The sequence below is a fragment of the Episyrphus balteatus genome, chromosome 4 (assembly GCF_945859705.1).
Source record: "Episyrphus balteatus chromosome 4, idEpiBalt1.1, whole genome shotgun sequence".
NCBI classification, from domain to species: Eukaryota; Metazoa; Arthropoda; class Insecta; order Diptera; family Syrphidae; genus Episyrphus; species Episyrphus balteatus.
The window spans coordinates 15,452,664-15,471,579 of NC_079137.1; the positions used below are offsets into that span (position 1 = coordinate 15,452,664).

At 31.9% G+C, this 18,916-nt stretch overlaps 2 protein-coding genes across 3 annotated transcripts; both read left to right on the top strand.

Moving 5' to 3' along the window:
* Nucleotides 1-8,819: 8,819 nt before the first annotated feature.
* On the top strand, nucleotides 8,820-15,970 carry LOC129919525 (protein obstructor-E-like). 2 transcript variants are annotated; one of them, XM_056000432.1, is made up of 2 exons: nucleotides 8,820-9,054; nucleotides 15,150-15,970. In XM_056000432.1, the coding sequence occupies exons 1-2, from the start codon at nucleotides 9,000-9,002 to the stop codon at nucleotides 15,836-15,838; spliced, it is 744 nt and encodes a 247-aa protein (XP_055856407.1). In that variant the 5' UTR covers nucleotides 8,820-8,999; the 3' UTR covers nucleotides 15,839-15,970. The 2 variants fall into 2 exon arrangements, with proteins under 2 accessions (XP_055856407.1, XP_055856406.1); XM_056000431.1 differs by lacking the exon at nucleotides 15,150-15,970 and adding an exon at nucleotides 14,066-15,107 and having other exon boundaries at nucleotides 8,821-9,054.
* A 483-nt stretch (nucleotides 15,971-16,453) lies between these two features.
* LOC129918211 (protein obstructor-E-like) lies at nucleotides 16,454-17,131 on the top strand. The gene has a single exon (XM_055998611.1). The coding sequence runs from the start codon at nucleotides 16,454-16,456 to the stop codon at nucleotides 17,129-17,131; it is 678 nt and encodes a 225-aa protein (XP_055854586.1).
* The last annotated feature ends 1,785 nt before the right edge of the window (nucleotides 17,132-18,916 follow it).

Genomic DNA, 18,916 nt, shown 5'->3' on the forward strand with positions numbered 1-18,916 from the left:
CATACAGCAATGATAATAAAAGAAATATTAGATACAGTGAAAAAACTCTTTAAAAGTAATGAAAACTTTAATAACCCATTAAATGAATTCAAAAACAATCCATCGAATTACTAAAATAAACTTTCACAATTACTACCCTGGGGTATACGGGACCCCAGACAGAGCTTAGAGCAAGCTACGATCTACAATCAGAGGCTCATCAAAAGTGCATGTGTTAGTGGTTAGTAAATAACACATGCACAAAAAATATATACTACGATACAATACTAACAATAAACATATATTACATTAAAAATTTCTACAGGCATAAAAAAACAATCACGAAAGTGATGCACTGGTCCGAAAACTTTTTCAATCCCACATTACTTATGTTAAAGTCGATATAAGACGTATTTAAGTTGAAAAGTTTACACATACGATTAAGAGGTTCATGTATGCCATAGTTTGTTCTATAAAAGTCAACGTGTAAAAGTTCAAATCTTCGAAGGTGGTGAGACCCTCCGCGATAATTAATCCCGATACAGGCTAACAAGATTGGAGCATCAATGTGTCCATTAAGAAGTTGATGGAGAAATATAAGATCATTATTTACTCGCCTTTGATATAGAGTTTGAATCTGAAGAAGTTGGATCCTTTGTTAATATGGAGGCAGTTTATAGGGATCAGAATAAATGAAATGAACGGAAATGAATAAATGACTAATTTTTAGATGGCTACTACGTTAATTAGAGAATTCTAAAAGTTTCGGCGGGGTCTATTACTTATTTTTTGTAAAATTCAAAAATATGTATGTTTGCAGTGTCGCTGGACCCCAGGGTAGGGTTTAAGGGTTAACTAGCTAAGTAGAACAAAATTGCAGCAGATAGAATGTTTTTGTTCTCGAATTCAGGTTTTTTTCTTTTAGTGACTACGGTATAGTATAACTGAATCGGCCATATACAAAATTTCATGTAGTGTGTTCGAAGGATATCGACTCAGGGTCAAAAATTTTTTTCTGACTTCGGATTCGAGATCAGCAACCAAAAACCTTCAGAAAAGTATATTTTGGTTCTTGTGCAGAAAAAAAGTTTAATTTTGCTGACCAGTATTATCATTGTAGCCAAACAACATATGGAATTGGTCAGGTTATATTATAACTAAAACAGTTTTGGCCGTGCAAGAAAACTTTAGGTATACTAAATGATGAACCTAAACCGAAAAAAAAATGTAAAACTAAAATTTTACACATCGTCAATAACATTTTATATACAGGGTGTCCCAAAAGTAATGGATCAAACGAAATATGCAGATAGGCCAACTTTAGGGCTCTCAGAATTTGGTAACTTGTTCATCCCAAATCCTTACGGTTTTCAATTTAATGCAGTTTTTGTGAATTATCGAAAAATCTCGACTTTGCAACAGTATTTTGCTTCCTCCGCTCATAATTGATTTTTGTTTTTTACAATTCTTTCACTAAAACATTGCCTAATAATAAGAAATAATTATTTAATCAAAATATTTTTTATTTCATACGCCATTTTGCTGCAAATTATGTAACAGTTCCATGTTTTATAAAAACTCAATTTCTTACTTTTATTTGAGAGGAACATCCCGAAAAAAAATTGTATGGTGTGATACTGGTTTATTATTTTAAAAACTTGCCGTGTTATTGCACTTTTCAAAAATGTATAAAAATTTCCAAAGTTCAAATTAGAACGAAAGATATTACAATTTTAATGCAAAAAAACAGGGGTTTTCCGAGCAAAATAACAAACAAAAATCGAGGCTTTTATTCAAAAAGAAATAAACAAACAACAGTCGAGGAAATGTGTTTATTTTTCTTTGTTATTTTTCTCTGAAAAGGCCTGTTTTGTTGCATTAAAATTGCAATATCTTTTGTTCTAACTTCAAGTTTGGAAACTTTTATACATTTTTGAAAAGTGCAATAACACGGCAAGTTTTTAAAATAATTAACCTGTGTCACACCATACAAATTTTTTGCAGTGTGTTGCTCTGAAAAAAAATTAAGTAATTGAGTTTTTATAAAACATGGAACTGTTAATTAATTTGCAGCAAAATGGCGTATGAAATAAAAAATATTTTGATTAAATAATTATTTATTCTTATTAACCAATGTTTTAGTGAAAGAATTGTAAAAAACAAAAATCAATTATGACCGGAGGAAGCAAAATACTGTTGCAAAGCCGAGATTTTTCGATAATTCACAAAAACTGCATTAAATTGAAAACCGTAAGGATTTGGGATGAACAAGTTACTAAATTCTGAGAGCCCTAAAGTTGGCCTATCTGCATATTTCGTTTGATCCATTACTTTTGGGACACCCTGTAGATACATTACAAAACAAATTATTTTAAAAAAATTAGAGAATACCTACGTTTTTCTACAAAACAAGATAAAAAATCCATTCTACGATAAACAGGAGCCGAGAAAATCACAAAAACGAATTTCTCAACATGGCGGTCAAACAATCCAACTATCGCTGGAATATAAACTCTTATAAGAAAAAAACTATTCAAAAAATAACTTATGGCCAGTGGTATTCCTGACATGCATAATCGATCCTAGAACAACGAAATAAATTTATATTTGATTTATTTGAGGCCGACTACCATAATATAATAATGCATCATTCAAATTGATACAATTTCTAGACCCCTGCAGTCGTTTTGAAGAGATTACCATGAGAAACTTTCGTCAAGCACTACTTTTGTTGTATGGCGGTAAATTGAAGAATACACTTTTTTTTTGCTCTCCCGTTTATGGTTTATCTTTATTAACCGATAAATGAATTTTCAACATAAAACAGAGTTGAGTTTTTATTGATTCGGGCCTCGCAATTTCCCAATTTCAATTCAATTTTGTTTTATTGAACATGCTACAAGTATTTACAATTGACTTTAGCTTAACTTATTTAAGATATGTATACATATCACAAAAAAAAAACATAAATGTAAAAAAATATCCAAATTCTCCTATGCTCAAAATATGCTGGCAGAAAAAGCACTGAGGCATAAAAGTCTCAGCCTTTTGATAGGATACTCAGTAACAGCCTTTTGATAGGATTTTGTTTCTTTTGTATCTTTCTCCAATTTGCCAGGTCCATTTGAGCAGTACACTTTGTCTTACGTCAATATGAGTTAAAGCTGAAACACAATCACGCTTCAGGGCGTCGCTTCGTTGCGTTACGTTGAGAAATCCTCAAAGCGCGCTTCTGTCACTTTGACTTTGAACAGCTGATTGCAACATAAAATCTGCTGTCAAATAAAAAAAAACACACTCACTCACAAAATTATTGGGCCAAGTCTTTATCTTGATTTAATTGTGGAAAAATGAAAAAGGATATTAATGTGTTTAAAAAATGCATAGAAATTTGTTTATTCTTTAATCCTATATTTATAAAAACAAAACCAATCAAAATATATTGTTTTTAACAATAAAACTCAGTCTAAAACATCATTAAATTTTTTTTGTTTTTAATACGTAAATTGTTTTGATTTAAAATATCTCGATGTCGTTTTTTTGTGCAAAATCTATATAGAGAAATTAAAAAACACACATAGCTTTGCAATAATTTTTTTTTTTATTCACATTTGGCGCAATAATAATGTGGGTGACTGTAACTATGTCTGTTAAATGTCAGAAAGCGAGCAAAAGTTCAGTCTGGTTGAACTTTTGCTCGCTTTCTTACGTTTCCTTACGTTTGTCAAAAAAAGCGTATGTAAGAAAAGCGTCATTGTGTGAGGATACACAGATTTCCTATAGTTGAACTTTTCGCAGTTGTCAAAATCGACGGCAAAGCGTGATTGTGTTTCAGCTTTTATTAATGTGCAAAATTTCTAGAAAACCAAGAAAAAGAGTAGATCCGAAAAGAAAGGAGGGAACTGGCAAAAACGTCAGTGGATAGTTTATGGTATGGGGATGTTTGCTTACTTCTGGTGTGGGTAACTTGGTCTTCATTGAGGAAACAATAGAGAATAGAACAACCCGCACTAAAGTGTCCAACAATTAGTCTAAGGCTATTCGCACACATGCGATTTTAGTCGCGCGATTATTCATTCGCAAAAATGGATCACAAGGATTTCACATGCTTCTCGCGATTAAAAATGTCTACAGTCATTGAAATTCTTGTCATCTAATTTGCGACAATCGCGCGATCAAAATCGCATGTGTGCGCCTAGCAGATGGATAGTTTATCTTCCATGCAGGTAACGACCCTAAACACAACTCTGTCTTTTTGAGTGAGTTTTTGCTGAACCGCTTTCAAAACCAGAACCAAATACCTCCCAGTCGCTCGATTTGGATACTTATGAGCACCTAAAGAACTATTCGGTGAGAAAAGTTAGGACGCAATCAAATGATTTGCTGAAATGAGTCTTAAATGAAGAGTGGATAAGATTCGGCCCAAATGTTTCAAAAACCTAGTAAAATAAATACCTTCAAGAAAGTTTGACTTCGCCAAAACTAGGGGGTACAATAAAAAGTATTAATTTCCAAAAAAATTTATTAATTTATACTTTTAACATCGATTTTCATAGTTTTTTTTTTCTTTTTATAATTACTTTTGTGATAAAAATTTTGTAGGTAGTATGTTTTAGTTTTTTGTTTTACATCTAGTAATTGTTAATTTGACTACTTTTTTATTGTAAATATGTAGGCTATGATTAATGAAATAAAAACTGTTAGATTTTTTATAACGGTCTTGGTAAGACAAAATTAGGGGCCTATACTTACTTTTGTGACTGAGTGTACCTATTTCAAATAACTTTAACTCTCGTGGTACGCCATCTAGCGTCCAAATAAAATTTTGCAAACATTTGGGGGTTTTTATTTTATTATTTTTAAATTGTTTTTCCACATGGAACTTGATTCTCAAAAACCCCTGTATAGTAATAGATATGCATCAATTTTTCATTTCACGAGAGGCGAGTTTGGTTAATCAAAATAAATTATTTAATTCAAGTCTAAGACCCGAGGAAATTTTGAAATTTGTTGAATTTGTTCTCCTTATTAAATTATCTTTGGTTGATCAATGGGATTTAAAAAGGAGGTAAATAATGTTGCCTTGGACACCAAGCTCATACATTTCTTAGAATCCTCAAGATTTGCAATGATATAACATTTTTGAGTCGTATGCCGTGCATTTCGATAGTTTTAAGACTATCTTGAGGCAAAGCTCACACCTTTGTTTCATATGCTTATTATTTTACCTTGGTTCATATAGGTGATTTACCTCTACCACTATCTTCCTACACTTTCATTAACTAGAAATAAAATCATTTATTATGCAAATCAACTTCAAAGATACTTTTTTTTTACGTAATCGAAAACATTCAAGCTAGACATAAACAAAAAGCGTGGTAACCATCGAGTACTAAGACATTTCAGTCAGCTTCACTTTTTTAATCTCCAAGCGGTAACGACCTGAAATGGATCTTCATGTGGTTCCCAGACACGGTACCGTGTCTCTTTAACTTGATGCTGAAATGAAGCAGAGAAAAACAAAATTCAATAAAATAAAAATAAACAGGTCTTTGATTTTGGTATACGTAGTGTGAGTGAGTGAGTGACCTTGACATTTTTTACCCGAATTACTTGTTTGAGATGCTAAAATAGTGGTAAGGTATGGAGTGGGGGAATCTTCACTTTTTTTAAAATCAGTACCGACCTGTGGTAAGCAATAAAAATTTTGTGATTTTTTACAAAATCTATATTTTGTTTGTGGCAAAAATAAATATGTATGACTGTAAATTCCATTTAACTTGAGGACAAATAGATAAGAAATGAACTAATAATGCAGGGCTTAGACGTTAAAATGAATTGGAACTACATTCGTGAGTCACATTTGAACCACAAGATCTTATTTCCAGACGGGATCCAAAAATCTCATAAGCTGACATTTAAAACAAAAGAAAAAGTGACATTCCTGTATGGTTACCATTTTTATCGTGTACCCTAACCAGCTTAACAAAACCTCTGAAGATGTTGCTGAAAACTGAAATTATTGCGGCTCCAGTTTTAAATCGACTAAAGGTTCGAGTTAAAATAATGTAGGCACCTGTGTCGCATGAGATTGCTCTAAAATGATAAAAAAAATCGTTGACATCAGTTGGCCTAGAAAACTTGACCAATTTAACCCCTAAACTAATATTTTGCAGTTTTTTATCGATAACAAAAAGTATTCCGTGTTATGCTTTGAAAGATTATGTTTTAACTAACTGCGACACAAGCGATAACGAATTTACCATTTTGCTTGTGTTAATTTAAATGCGACAAGAGAAAATATAAAAAAATGTTAAATAATATTGAAACTGTGAAATTCTAGGAAAAAAATCTAAATAAAAGTTAAACTAATTCAACTGATACTCACAAAATTAATTTAATGTAAGTATTGCATTTGGTTGGATGTACTTGCTTCGAAATATGTTCCCATCTTACAAAAGTATAAAATTTCAAAATATATTTTCCATTTTGTACGTATATTTTTGAAGTGAAAACTTCTTTAGTATCGTAGTGATTTGAAACAAGATGAAACGAAAACGCGACCTGACTTCAACTTGTTATAACTTTTTTTTTTAATAGATAGATGAATGAAATTTGTACTGTAGATAGGTAATTAAATAATTTATAATTGTACAAAATTTAAATTAATTTCATATTCAAAATTCGGAGATAACGGTAAAAAGATGTTCTTTTCCAACACACGTTATATCTTTTGATCTAGTGCACATACAAATTTGATTTAACTTTAATACGCATGCTGATAACATAACCTTTTATTTGATATATCACACTATTACGTGCTCTACAAGTTACACAATCTTAAATTGAAAAAAAAATTTAAAATACCTCAAAACACCTGTGGAGATCTGTTGGCGATGACCTACCAGTTTAGGAAGTACAGTAATCTCAGTCTGGAAATTCGACATGGTTGACTTTCAAAATTCTAACTTCTTTTGTAGGCATCTTTGAAATTTATATAGGTTGTCATATAAAAAACATGGATTTGAAGGTGATAGAATAAAAATAGGTAGATTTTTTCTATTTTTTTTTTTCAAGAAAAATGATTTTTTAAGGTTTCACTTCTACCACGTGTGAATTGCACACATGAGTTTTTTTATTAACACGTAGTGTCTAACTTGTCCTTAAACAATATTTTATAAACTAAACTATAAAGATTGCTAGAAACTATGACGAAAGGTTCCTGGAATACGAACAAACACAAATTTAAAACCAAAGACCAGCGCCACCTTTTAGATACAGATTTTGTAATTTTCTATTGTTAGCTCGCTGTGAAAAATTTGGAATACCTCATGAAAATACAATTTTTTTTAATTTCGTCATAATAAGAAAAAATATAACCTGTCTTTCAAATTTGATGTAATGGGTGTGAAGTTAAACAATGGATTCAGTCTGCTTCGGTGACTTTTAGAAGCCTTATTCTAGAATGAAAAGAAGTGGATATTGAATTCAATATGAAAGGATGTTTTATTTCCATTGAGGCCAAAGACAAAAACGCAAAGACGAGAGATATGTTTGATAAAAATTAGAATTTTATTAGCTTTTTTGACTATTGTGAACCTCAATTCGCTGTCAAGAATACATAACTCCTAAATCAGAGAAGAATTTATTGTAATTATAAGCTATAATAATGTCTTACTCAGTCAAAAACACATAGTTTTATATTTGTCAATATTCAACAAAAATCGGTTTGTATCGCACAATTCCCTAAATCTTTAAGAACCTTCTTGAAGTTATGAGCAGTCATTGAATTAATTAATAGTTTTGAAATTTTGAATATCATCGGAAGTTTAATCCCAGTAAATAATTCCATCTAAAAATGTATATAAGTTTTCTCAATGATATAACTTGAAAGTGTGTTTAAAATGCAAAACATGATGCTCATTTTCCCAGAATCTGAAGGCATTAATCTGTATTATTTGACCGATAGAACTCAAAATTTGAGGTTTTTTAAAATAATAATTGTAAAGTTTTTAATTGAAAAAAAAAATCTCGAAAAGTCTGGGACTTAATGTGTTCTTAAACTTTAATTGGCAATTTGAAATCAAGATGTTGGATTGAAATTATTTTTGTTCACTAATTTTAAACCTGCTTCATCCCATATGCTTTCTTTGTGATGATCAATGGCTTCAATATTATTAAATCAAAAATTAATTTAGGGTTAACTCGCCTGATCAATTACTCAAGAATTGAACAATTTCATACAAATATTTCAACAAAAAAAAGTTACACATACACCACAGTGACCCTTTTTTTGATCGCTAAAATGGTAAATGGTGACTTATGCTCTAAAGTGAGTCTAAATCTTACATGTGGATTTCACATAGCAAAAGACATAGCAAGGTAAATATGGCTAGAGTATGATGTCAGGACTGTTTATCATTTCATAACTGTAAAATTTTCTGAGCTCGCTATATTTTCAATTTTGGAATTTGATTAACATTTCGATTCCACCCCGAAGGAAAAAAAGGCAGCGTAGCCAAGGAATATCAGGACTCAAAAAGGTTTTTTTGAGTGTTAAAACGATAATTTAGCATTTATCTTTTCAGAAAGACTTTAAAGAAAAGTCAAGTTTGTTGGTATGTCATTAAAAAATAATTAATAACCATTAAATCATAACGGGGACCGATAGATTTGTATCCAATAAGTGATCAACTTTTATATAAACATTCATGCCATTAATAGTTTTCTTATTTTTAATGAATCCATAACATGCCCTTAAAGTATTCCTCCAAAACCAGAAAAAAAACACACTCACTGAAATATATTTTATTTTGCTTTAAATCTTGCAAAGATGATACCTAAGCTCAACAGGTGCCTTCAGTCGTAGTTCTGCATTCGTGAGTTTAACACTAACTCAACAACAAAACTAAAAAAAAACTTAATAGTTAGTCTCATTTTGGGTGAATTTTAACAAAACATCCGCCCGTAAAGTGTGAAACTATTTAAAAAGTTTTGAATAAATTTATAATTATAACAACATGACGAGGATTGTACTTAATTTTGGATTGTGTCTGGCACTTTGTGGAGCCTTAGGTTAGTATCTAAATAAGTTTGTTTTTTTGTTAAATAATTTTATTAGGAAAAATTAAACAAAACAAAAAGTTTGAGATGAAATTTTTGAATCTGTGTATAATATAACTTTTGCTCTCAAGTTGACATAACTTCGTTACACCTCTAGGTACATGGATGCAATTTAAGTGGGCATATTTATTATGAAGTGATTTGTTGGATAATGTTATTTGAAAAAAAATCTTAGCTTAACGTTTGATATTAATTAACACTGATTAATTGATGGGATATGGGTGCAGCACAATTTGATGGTGCTGTGATGATGTTGTGTGGCCTTGATGTTATTTTTATTTACATATTTGCGAAATAAGTGTTTATTTTTGCGAAATGTTTTTTTTTCTGCCGACATTTAGTTGTAAAACAAAATAAATTAACTTATGTGTGATGAAATGAACTCTGATTGAAAAAAATAAACTTTTAGTGAATATAATTGCAATGTGCCAAATACCTTTCAAAACTCTTTAAGTGCCACTTAAAAAATTTTATCTCATAATTTGAATAATTTTTATAAAAACATCGCCAAAATGCAAAATATGCATATTTCATGGTGCTAATCGTAATATTTAAATCTTTTAAAATAATACATACATATTTAATATTTGTTTTTTTTTTTTTTTTTTTTTTATTTTTGTCAAAATTAACAAATTTTTGATTTGGCAAAATTTGAAATATAAATATTCAATACTTGGAAGTTCTAATTTTGCCAGATTATTTAGTCTGCACCGATTGCTTTAACTGGAATTATTTTCCCTTCGCGTTAGTACCAAAAAAAAAGAGGCAGGAAATTTGAGCTTCAGCTCCAAGCAAATCAAAAATACATTAAATTATTTTTTTTTTCTAATATAATAAGCGTCCATCTGGAAATTTGTTTGGTTAAATTATTTTTTTATTCTATCTAAAAACACATTAAAAACAAATATTTATAGGCATTGCTTTTCTTATACTATTTCTTAGCCCAACTTCTAACATTGACGCAAAATTTTAAGCGATTTAGTAAAATGCTAAAGTCATTTTATAGTAATTTACTAAGTTAAAAATCAGTCTATTTTGACTTACTAAAATGACTAACATTTACTAAATCGTTTAAAATTTTGAACCATTCTTTCTTTAACTTTTCTTTCAACTACATAAATCATTTTGTCAAAGATAATAAACTGATTGAAGCATAAATAGACTTAACACACTGTTATTGTTAACACCTTATTCATAAATTAATTTATCAACTATTTATAAATATTAATAACAGGTTTTAGTAGAATTAAGTGTTTATATGAAAATCGCCATAAATGCTACACTATTATTTTTGAATTTCTAGTTTATGAATTTTAACTCCACATTTTAACTTCTATTTACCTATCTATAAACTAAAATTCAACTTCTTTGTGACACAAAGTTTTATGGCTTATTTTTTTCTTGGATTCATATCATTGACAAACAACTCCATATATGGTGCCGCCTCCAACCTAAACATTGCGGATACATTCATCTTGGATCATCTAATCTTAATGGCATGAAAGAAAAACATCTTTAAAGGTCGACAACTTTAATAAATAATAATGTTGAGCACGTCTGCTTTAGCGTTGACCTTTGCTTTGTAGTTTATTGTTTGACGTTAATCTTAGATTGACAGATGTAGGCAAGTGTTTTGTATGATATTTATACATGCGAGTTTATAAATTGCACAGATTTATCAATATTTGTGTCCGCAAAACCTGAAGACAGATAAATCGAATTAACTGGAGTTCTATCAGTTTTAAAATTCAAATTTGATCTTTAGATTTCACTGGTGTATCAAAATTATTTGACTATTGAATATTGATATTTTAACCATGCCTAAAATTCAAAAGTGATTGACACTTTTGTGCAGTTTCAGAAACGTTACGAAAGATATATCCTTCATTTCTTTTGTAGCGTTGTCGAATAATGTTTAAAATGATTTACATATTTCTACTGTACCGAACCATTGCAGTGTTGTGCGTTATATTTTATTAGATGATCTTTCTGAAATTTTCCTCAGAATTGATAGAACTTTCAGATTTCAAAAAAATCGAAAATTTTTTCCTAAAAACTGATAAGCTATTTTTGTTTATTACTTGTTTTTTTTGTGTTTGTATAAGTTACTTTTATTCTGTCAAGCTTATTTTGCAAAAACAAATTCCTTTAAAAACCGTGTATTATGCCATGAAGTCCATTATCCGAGAAAAATGATTAAATGCAGCAACTTTTTCCGAAATTAAATGCAATTGTCTATTCATGACGAATCGTCATTGACGATATTTTAGAAAAAAGTTACTTCATCACTTTTATTATTAAATTTCAATAGAAAAAGATACATTTTATGTTTCATCTTGTTGCAAGTTATTGTTGAAGAATTTAAAATTCATTCGAAAAAAGGATTGATCTCGAAGTTATCAGACATAACTTAGATTGCAAACCTATTACATATATAGGTTTGCAATCTAAGTTATGTCTGAATAATTAAAAAACAAAATTGAAACAAGTTTGCAAAAAATTAATATCATTCAAATAATAATGTGTTGTTTTAAAATTTATTTTTATACCTACATTACTGGTTCATGGTTTTTTTTTGTATTATTCATAGTTCTGGTTTAAGGTACCATACAGAGATTAGTACGGTGCCAACATTAAATATAATGATGATGATCAACCAGTCTTGTATAGATTCTTTATTAATAAGGTTAATATTGATTTCATATTAAATCAGATGGTAGAGGAATTGATAAAAAGTTATATGTCTTGCGTATCCGCATTAACTTTGTAGAAAACAGGGTGACACGAAATCCAAATGTTTCTTGCATTTCATTACAACATGTATTTTTCCAATTGATTCTGATTTTGGATTCTACATATTATATTAAATTGGTGCCTTAAATCGTTTCCAATTAGTCGAGAAAATGATAAAGCTAAGAAGCTGCCGGCCGCCAGAATTAAGGGCTATGCAAGCACGTTCAATTAGGTACATTTTCTAGCACTAACTTATGATGACGTTTTGGATTTGTTCCATTTTGGATTAAATAAAACTAATAGCATTCTGTAGTGTGACATTTAATATTAACTTAATAATACAGTCAAAAACCTCGGAATTAATGCTTATAGAAAATTGTTTTGCACAACATCTTTGTTATGCCATTCTATAACTAACCCAAAAGTCTTAATTTTGTTTCTGTACCATAACTTTTAAAGGGTTTTGGGTAGTAAGCTTGCAATCGTTATACGTAATATGGGTTGGCAGAATAAAAAGAAGTATTAACTTTCAGTGACGCCAGATTGGCTTGATTTTAGGTTTATTGGAATCAGCATTATCAAAGTATATTATACCATTGTCTATTATTGCTAATTTTGAAAATTCCTGGGTTTGACCTTGAAAATCGCGACTTTCGGACATGAGATTTTTCTACACTTTTGAAGTAAGTTATAGAATGCCAAAACAAAGATATTGAGAAAAAAATTTCCTAGGTTGAACCCTTATTTTTGACTTCGCTTTAAATAGGTACTTTATGAAAAGTACAATTTATAAAATTAAAATATTATGAACAGACACTCATAGCCCAGGGAATTTAGTAAATCAAATCGCATTTTTCGCGGGACAAATTTTTTTTCATGGAATGTGTTCGGGTGTATGTATGTACCTACATGTCCTCATCACAAAAGGCAATTTGTTGGGATGATAGGACGTCGGGAGCAGCCGCCATCTTGGAAAAGAGGTTGGTTCGGTTTTTATTTAATATTTCCATTTTTACTTAATTTAACCAAAAATGACGAAGGACATACTTATTCACAATTAAATCATGTACAAAATGATATACGAATGAATTTCGTGAGTTAAATTCAATTTTATAGTCGGTCAAAGTCCGGGTTTGCGTCTCAATATCGAATTCAAAGTCTCGCAAGGTTGGGGCAAAATGACATTTTTTCAAATATTTATAGCACTTTTAATCATCTATAAAATGAACACTGATTTTGTAACGTCGACATACACCTGAACACATTCCATAAAAAAAATGTTGTCCCACGAAAAATGCGATTTCATGACCATATTTTGACTAATTTTCCTGGGCTATCATGAAACTTTGCAAAAAGTTTGCTTTTGGAATGAGAACCAAGGATCAAAAAAGTTTATAAAAAAAGTTGGGTGGAAGGGTGTTTTTTCGTGGATAAGAGGGAGGGGGTGAAGGTCAAAAATATAGTGAAAAAATTGTTTGTGGAATAAGGTATTTTTTGATGCTGAAACTAATGAAATAAAAATAAAGTCAATGCTATTGCTTTAAGAAAAGTTATTGCCGATTTAAAACAACGGTGCTTGTTTTTTTTAATTTAACAGGAAAAATATTATCGCTACTGGGAAACACATGTTACACCAATGAAAATTGGTACAAATGTTTCATTTGTAACAGAAACCAAGAATCTAAGCGTTATATTTTATTATATTTTAAGTGAAAGGGTGTTTTTTTTTGGGAAATAAGGAAAATCCGTCCGAAAAAAGGTACTTCACGAAATTTATTTAAAATGTTGTCTTTCCCATGGGCATTACGAAAACAAAAATGATGGTCCACTCTAATGAAATCTGCTAAAAACGTTGAATTTGGGATAGAAAACAAGAATAAAAAGTTTTTTATGAACAAAAATTTAGGTGAAAGGGTATTTCTTCCGAAGACACTGTAATATGAGTAATTGGTCCCAAAAAGCCAATGATTTGCGTAAAACGTCTAAGAACTTAAGTATAAACGTTCAATTTGTCATCAAAACCAAAAATAAAAAAAGTTAAACCTTGCATGTGCAATTAATTCGTGACTCGTTTTGTGAGTTGATATAAACTTTTTGTTATCAATGTGCTAACAGTTCATCATTTTCATTTTGTGACTAACATACAAAAAAAAAAATTCTAGAGCATTTTAGGTAAGATAACCGTAGAGTATCTGTATTAACGTCAATATAATTTCTCTTTTACTTTCAGCTCAAGCCCTTTCTTCCGGCTGCTCTAGCACCAATAAGACCGAACGTTTTGCAGTTCCCGGACAATGCGACGCTTACATCGAATGCGTCCATGGTCAGCAAGTAGAGATGCTTTGCCCAGATGGTTTGCTTTTCAATGAAAAGAGCAGTGGTTATCCTTGCGGCTATCCAATTGATGTTCAATGTGAACAGAGAACTAAAACTCAAAATGCCCAACCAACCGACGATTGCCCACATCAATTTGGTTACTATCGTATTGGTGACAAAAGCAACTGTGGTACCTTTAAGAACTGTGCTTCCGGTGTTGCTCATGTTCTAGAATGCCCTGAAGGTTTGGCATGGAACGCAGAAACATACCAATGCGATTGGCCAGATCTAGTTGCTGATTGTGATGCAGAAGCTTATTTGGGTTTCAAGTGTCCCCAAATTGCCAAGTCAAACTTATTGGGTGACGAAGAATACCGTTTCTATATTTCACCAAGTGATTGCTCCAAATACTTCATCTGTATCAATGGACAACCAAGAATAAACAGCTGTGGAGAGGGTTACGGATTCAATCCCGAAATCAATGCTTGTGATGGTCTTGAGAATATCACTTGCAGTGGATCGGTCAGAAATGCTGTTAAGCCAGAGAAATTCAATGCTGAACCTCAAAGACCCCAAGCAAATAACTATCAATCAGGAAATAGTTATCAACAACCAGCTCAAGCTCAAAGACCTGCCTTCCAACAACAACCCCAGAGAGGCGGTGGTGCTTACAATCAAGGATCATACCAACAAAAACCATTCCAACAGCAATCTTTCCAGAACGCCGGACGTCCAAACAACTATGGATAGACTTTTGATGTCTTGAAGCTTTTTTTGAAGTTTTTGTTTTAAATTAATTTGTTGTTTATTGTAATTTTTAATTTCTGTGTGTGTTTTTATCTGTATCTAGTCTTTGGAAGCCATAATTCAATAAATACTTTTAATTTGCTTCGAATTCTTGTCTTTCTATTCTACCAAACCTCTCTTAAACCTTAAAGTGGAACAAATCTGAAGAAATACCAAGCCACTAATTGAGAACTTGAACACTTTCTTTTCAGCTGCCGCCGCCTTAGATTGCAAGGAAAAGAATGCTAAATACGCTTCGCCAGATCAATGTGACGCCTATATCGAATGTATAGATGGCGTTGCCGAAGAAAAACTCTGTCCCGATGGTTTGATCTTCAACCAACGCACCGAACATGAAGGTGACTGCACATATGCTCCATTCTCATCATGTGTCGAGCCAAGAACCCGACTTCAACCAGCTCAACCCAGTGACGAATGCCCTCGCCAATTCGGATTCTACCGAATCGGCGATGCCTCACAGTGTGGACAGTACAAAAATTGTGCCCATGGAGTTGCCACGGTGACAAAATGTCCCGAAGGATTGGCATTCAACTCTGATACTTATCAATGTGATTGGCCCGATCAGGTTGGAGATTGTGATGCTGAAGCATTTTTAGGCTTCACTTGTCCGGATGTGGTGAGGACTGATGAAGAAGTTGCAGCTGAATTTGAAGAGGTCTTACGTTCATACCGTAAACCAGAAACTTGCAGTCAGTACTTTGTTTGCGTCAAGAATCGTCCACGATTGTATACTTGTGGCAAGTATTTGGCTTTCAATGAAGAAACTGGAATGTGTGACTTCTATACCAAGGTATCGGAATGTTATAAGAATTTGAGAGACATTACAAAGGTTCCACAAGTTCAACAGATTACTAAAGGTCTTTTAGATCAAGCCTTGTAAATGTTGACAATGGATTGGATGTAGTTATAGTCATGATGCCGTTAATTTCAAAGTGTTCCTTGAGTTAAAAAAATAACTGTTTCCTTATTAATTAAAATTTCTTTCTGAAATAAAGTAATTCTTTTATTGAAATTTAAAGATTTTTACTTTCTGGGTTGAATTAAACTTTTTTGACTTCAGGCTTCAGAGTAAGTAAAAAATTTGTCGGGAGCATTTCGCCCTTGGTTTCATGTTGCTGTGGGACATGGCGCTAGAAAACTTGTCGCTAGGTGTCATGTCACTAGGGGATATGTCGCTTGGTGACATGTTGCTACGGAAATTCTGCTAGGGAACATGTCATTGGAGAGCTTTCACTAAGAGTAATGTCGCTGGGTGACATGTTTCAAGAGGACATGTCGCTTTGGAACTTGTACATGTTACTAATGAACATGTTGCTATGTGACTTGTTACTAGGGGAGATAACATAGTATTGTTAGACGTCGGTAGGGGACATGTTCCTAGGGGAAATGTTCCTAGGAACATTTTGCCAGATGACAAGTTGCTTCGGGATATGTAACTGTGAAACATGCTTAGAACTGTACCTATTTTTCTTTCCTCCTTTCCCTTGAGCATAAAATGGAAAGAATTTCAAGAAATACCAAATCAATAACTTACAACATTTCCAAAATTTTCATTTCAGTATGTACTGCTTTAGATTGCAAGGAAAAGGATGGCAAATATGCTTCTCCAGATCAATGTGATGCCTATATTCAATGCATTGATGGCGTTGCCGAAGAAAAACTCTGTCCCGATGGTTTGCTCTTCACTCAACTTTCCGAACACAAAGGTGACTGCACTTACAAGCCATTCTCATCATGTGTTGAGCCAAGAACCCGACTTCAACCAGCTAATGCCAGCGATGAGTGCCCTCGTCAGTTTGGATTTTTCAAGCTAGGTGATGCTGCACATTGTGATACCTACAAAAATTGTGCCCATGGTGTTGCTACATTGTCAAAATGCCAAGAGGGATTGGCATTCAATTCGGACACTTATCAATGCGGTTACCCTGATTTGGTAGATGACTGTGATGCTGAAGCATTTTTGGGCTTCACTTGTCCACCTGTGGAAAAGACTGAGGATGAAATTGAAGCTGGATTAGTAGAATTTGTGCGTTCATATCAAAGTCCAGAAAACTGTCGTAAATATTTTATTTGCACAAATGAAGTTCCAAGATTGTATTCGTGTCACAAGGGTATGGCTTTCAATGAAGAAACTGGATTGTGTGACTTCCGTGACCACGTACCAGGTTGTTAATACAATAATTATTGATTTAGTCATGATCTCGTTGATGATGTGTCTCTTAAAAAAAAAATATATATTATAATACTATTTTCTCATTTATTCAATTTGAAATAAAGCAATTCTTTTGTTGCATAGTGAAGTAGGATGTGTTTTATTATCTGAGGTCTGAGCCGAAAAGAATGTTTTTCGGGAATTTCTGGAGTAGAACATGTCGCTAGGGCAAATTCCGCAAGGGAACATAAAGTTTACAGACATGAAGCATAGTGGAATGTGCCTAGTCAAGTTCCTAAAGTATCTCGCAAGGAAATATGTAGGGAGAAATCGTTAACGGACTTGTCGTCAGAGGGCAAATCACCAGGGGAGGCTTGTTAGCGAACATGTCGTTACGGAGCAGTTTGCCGAAGGAAGTACAGGTAGGGTGCATGTCGCTTGTGAACTTGACACTCGGAAACATGTTGCTAAAGACAAGCATCTAAGGGACTTTTTGCTAAGGGACATGTTCATAGGGAACATGTTGCTAGAGATGAGTCGCTAGGGTACTTGTTGATAGGGAACATGTTGCTAGAAGGGAAGATCAGTGCCCTGCGTCGCGTCGTGCCTTTGATGAATTTGTAGGAAATGTGTCAAGGGGGTTACCTTTTGAATTTTTTTCGAAAATCAATACAAAGTAGTTTTGTAATGAAGGTTTTGAATGAACAACAACAATTTGTGTGTGTTATCAACAAATTTATAGGCCTAAGTTATAGCTATTTCACGGGGACCAACCCGATCATCAGACTGCTTTTTAGTAGTGCTAAATTAATTTTGAAAATTTCCCGAGCCATGCAATAATTGTTGTAATTATTGTACCTAAACGCATATGCATAAGTTCACTGTGAACTTATATTTTCAATTCGAGATATCAGGGGGAAAACAAAGATAACCCACCGCAGAACTCAGTCATTTTCTCAAATAAACATTATTTGTCAACAGCCGGCAGAGAAAGTAAAGTTTCCAATATCCGAACAAGATATCAATAGCTGAAATAGGGAACGCAAAGACCTTGTTCGGAATGTTGTCCAATATTCAGAGTAATAACATTTAACAACTTAATACTGTACATCCATAAGGCTGCGGAGTAGACTATGACGTAGAAAATAGAAGCTTATGTATTGAGTCGGTTTTTATGTAAGTATATGAGAATGTTATGTTCCATTATAACTTCAAAACCTCATATCATAATATGAAATGTGAGATGTCATTAGAATCTTCTTATTTGTCCGTTTGTTATAGGCTATGTAATTTTCTCTCATATGGCGCCATCTAGATAAAATGTATCTTGTTTCAATAAAACTCAAATAAATTTGCGTTTTCATGTGTGTTTATTTAATATATTTATGCATAATTTTAATTTTTTTGTTTTTTTTTTCATCCAAATTTTGTTGTATATAATACATAAATTACATAACGGTAATTTTTTTCTTATTTTTGTCAAATATATGCCAAAGGGTTTATGCCAAAGATTTACAATTGTTTTTTTTTTTTATTCCTTAAATTCTCATTTTTGGGTTTCTAATTTATAATTTTGTTTTAAAGAACTTAAATTTTCAAAATGTCGCAAAAGTTTTTTTTTTGTTGTTTTTGTTTTAAATTTTCAATTTGAATATCAATTTTTTGATGTTGTTGTTGTTATTGATATTCGATAAATATCATTAAATCAACGTGTTGTGTTGGTTTTTTATAATAATTATTTATCAATAATCACTGAATATTCTTTAAGCTCGAATTTTATTAATACAATAATAATAATAATTAATA

Bases quoted from the DNA above. Each gene is read 5' to 3' on its own strand.
- LOC129919525 (XM_056000431.1), top strand. From the start codon at position 9,000: ATGACGAGGATTGTACTTAATTTTGGATTGTGTCTGGCACTTTGTGGA. The intron at 9,055-14,065 runs GTTAGTATCTAA...TTTTACTTTCAG, and splicing joins GGCACTTTGTGGAGCCTTAG to CTCAAGCCCTTTCTTCCGGC.
- LOC129918211 (XM_055998611.1), top strand. From the start codon at position 16,454: ATGGAAAGAATTTCAAGAAATACCAAATCAATAACTTACAACATTTCC.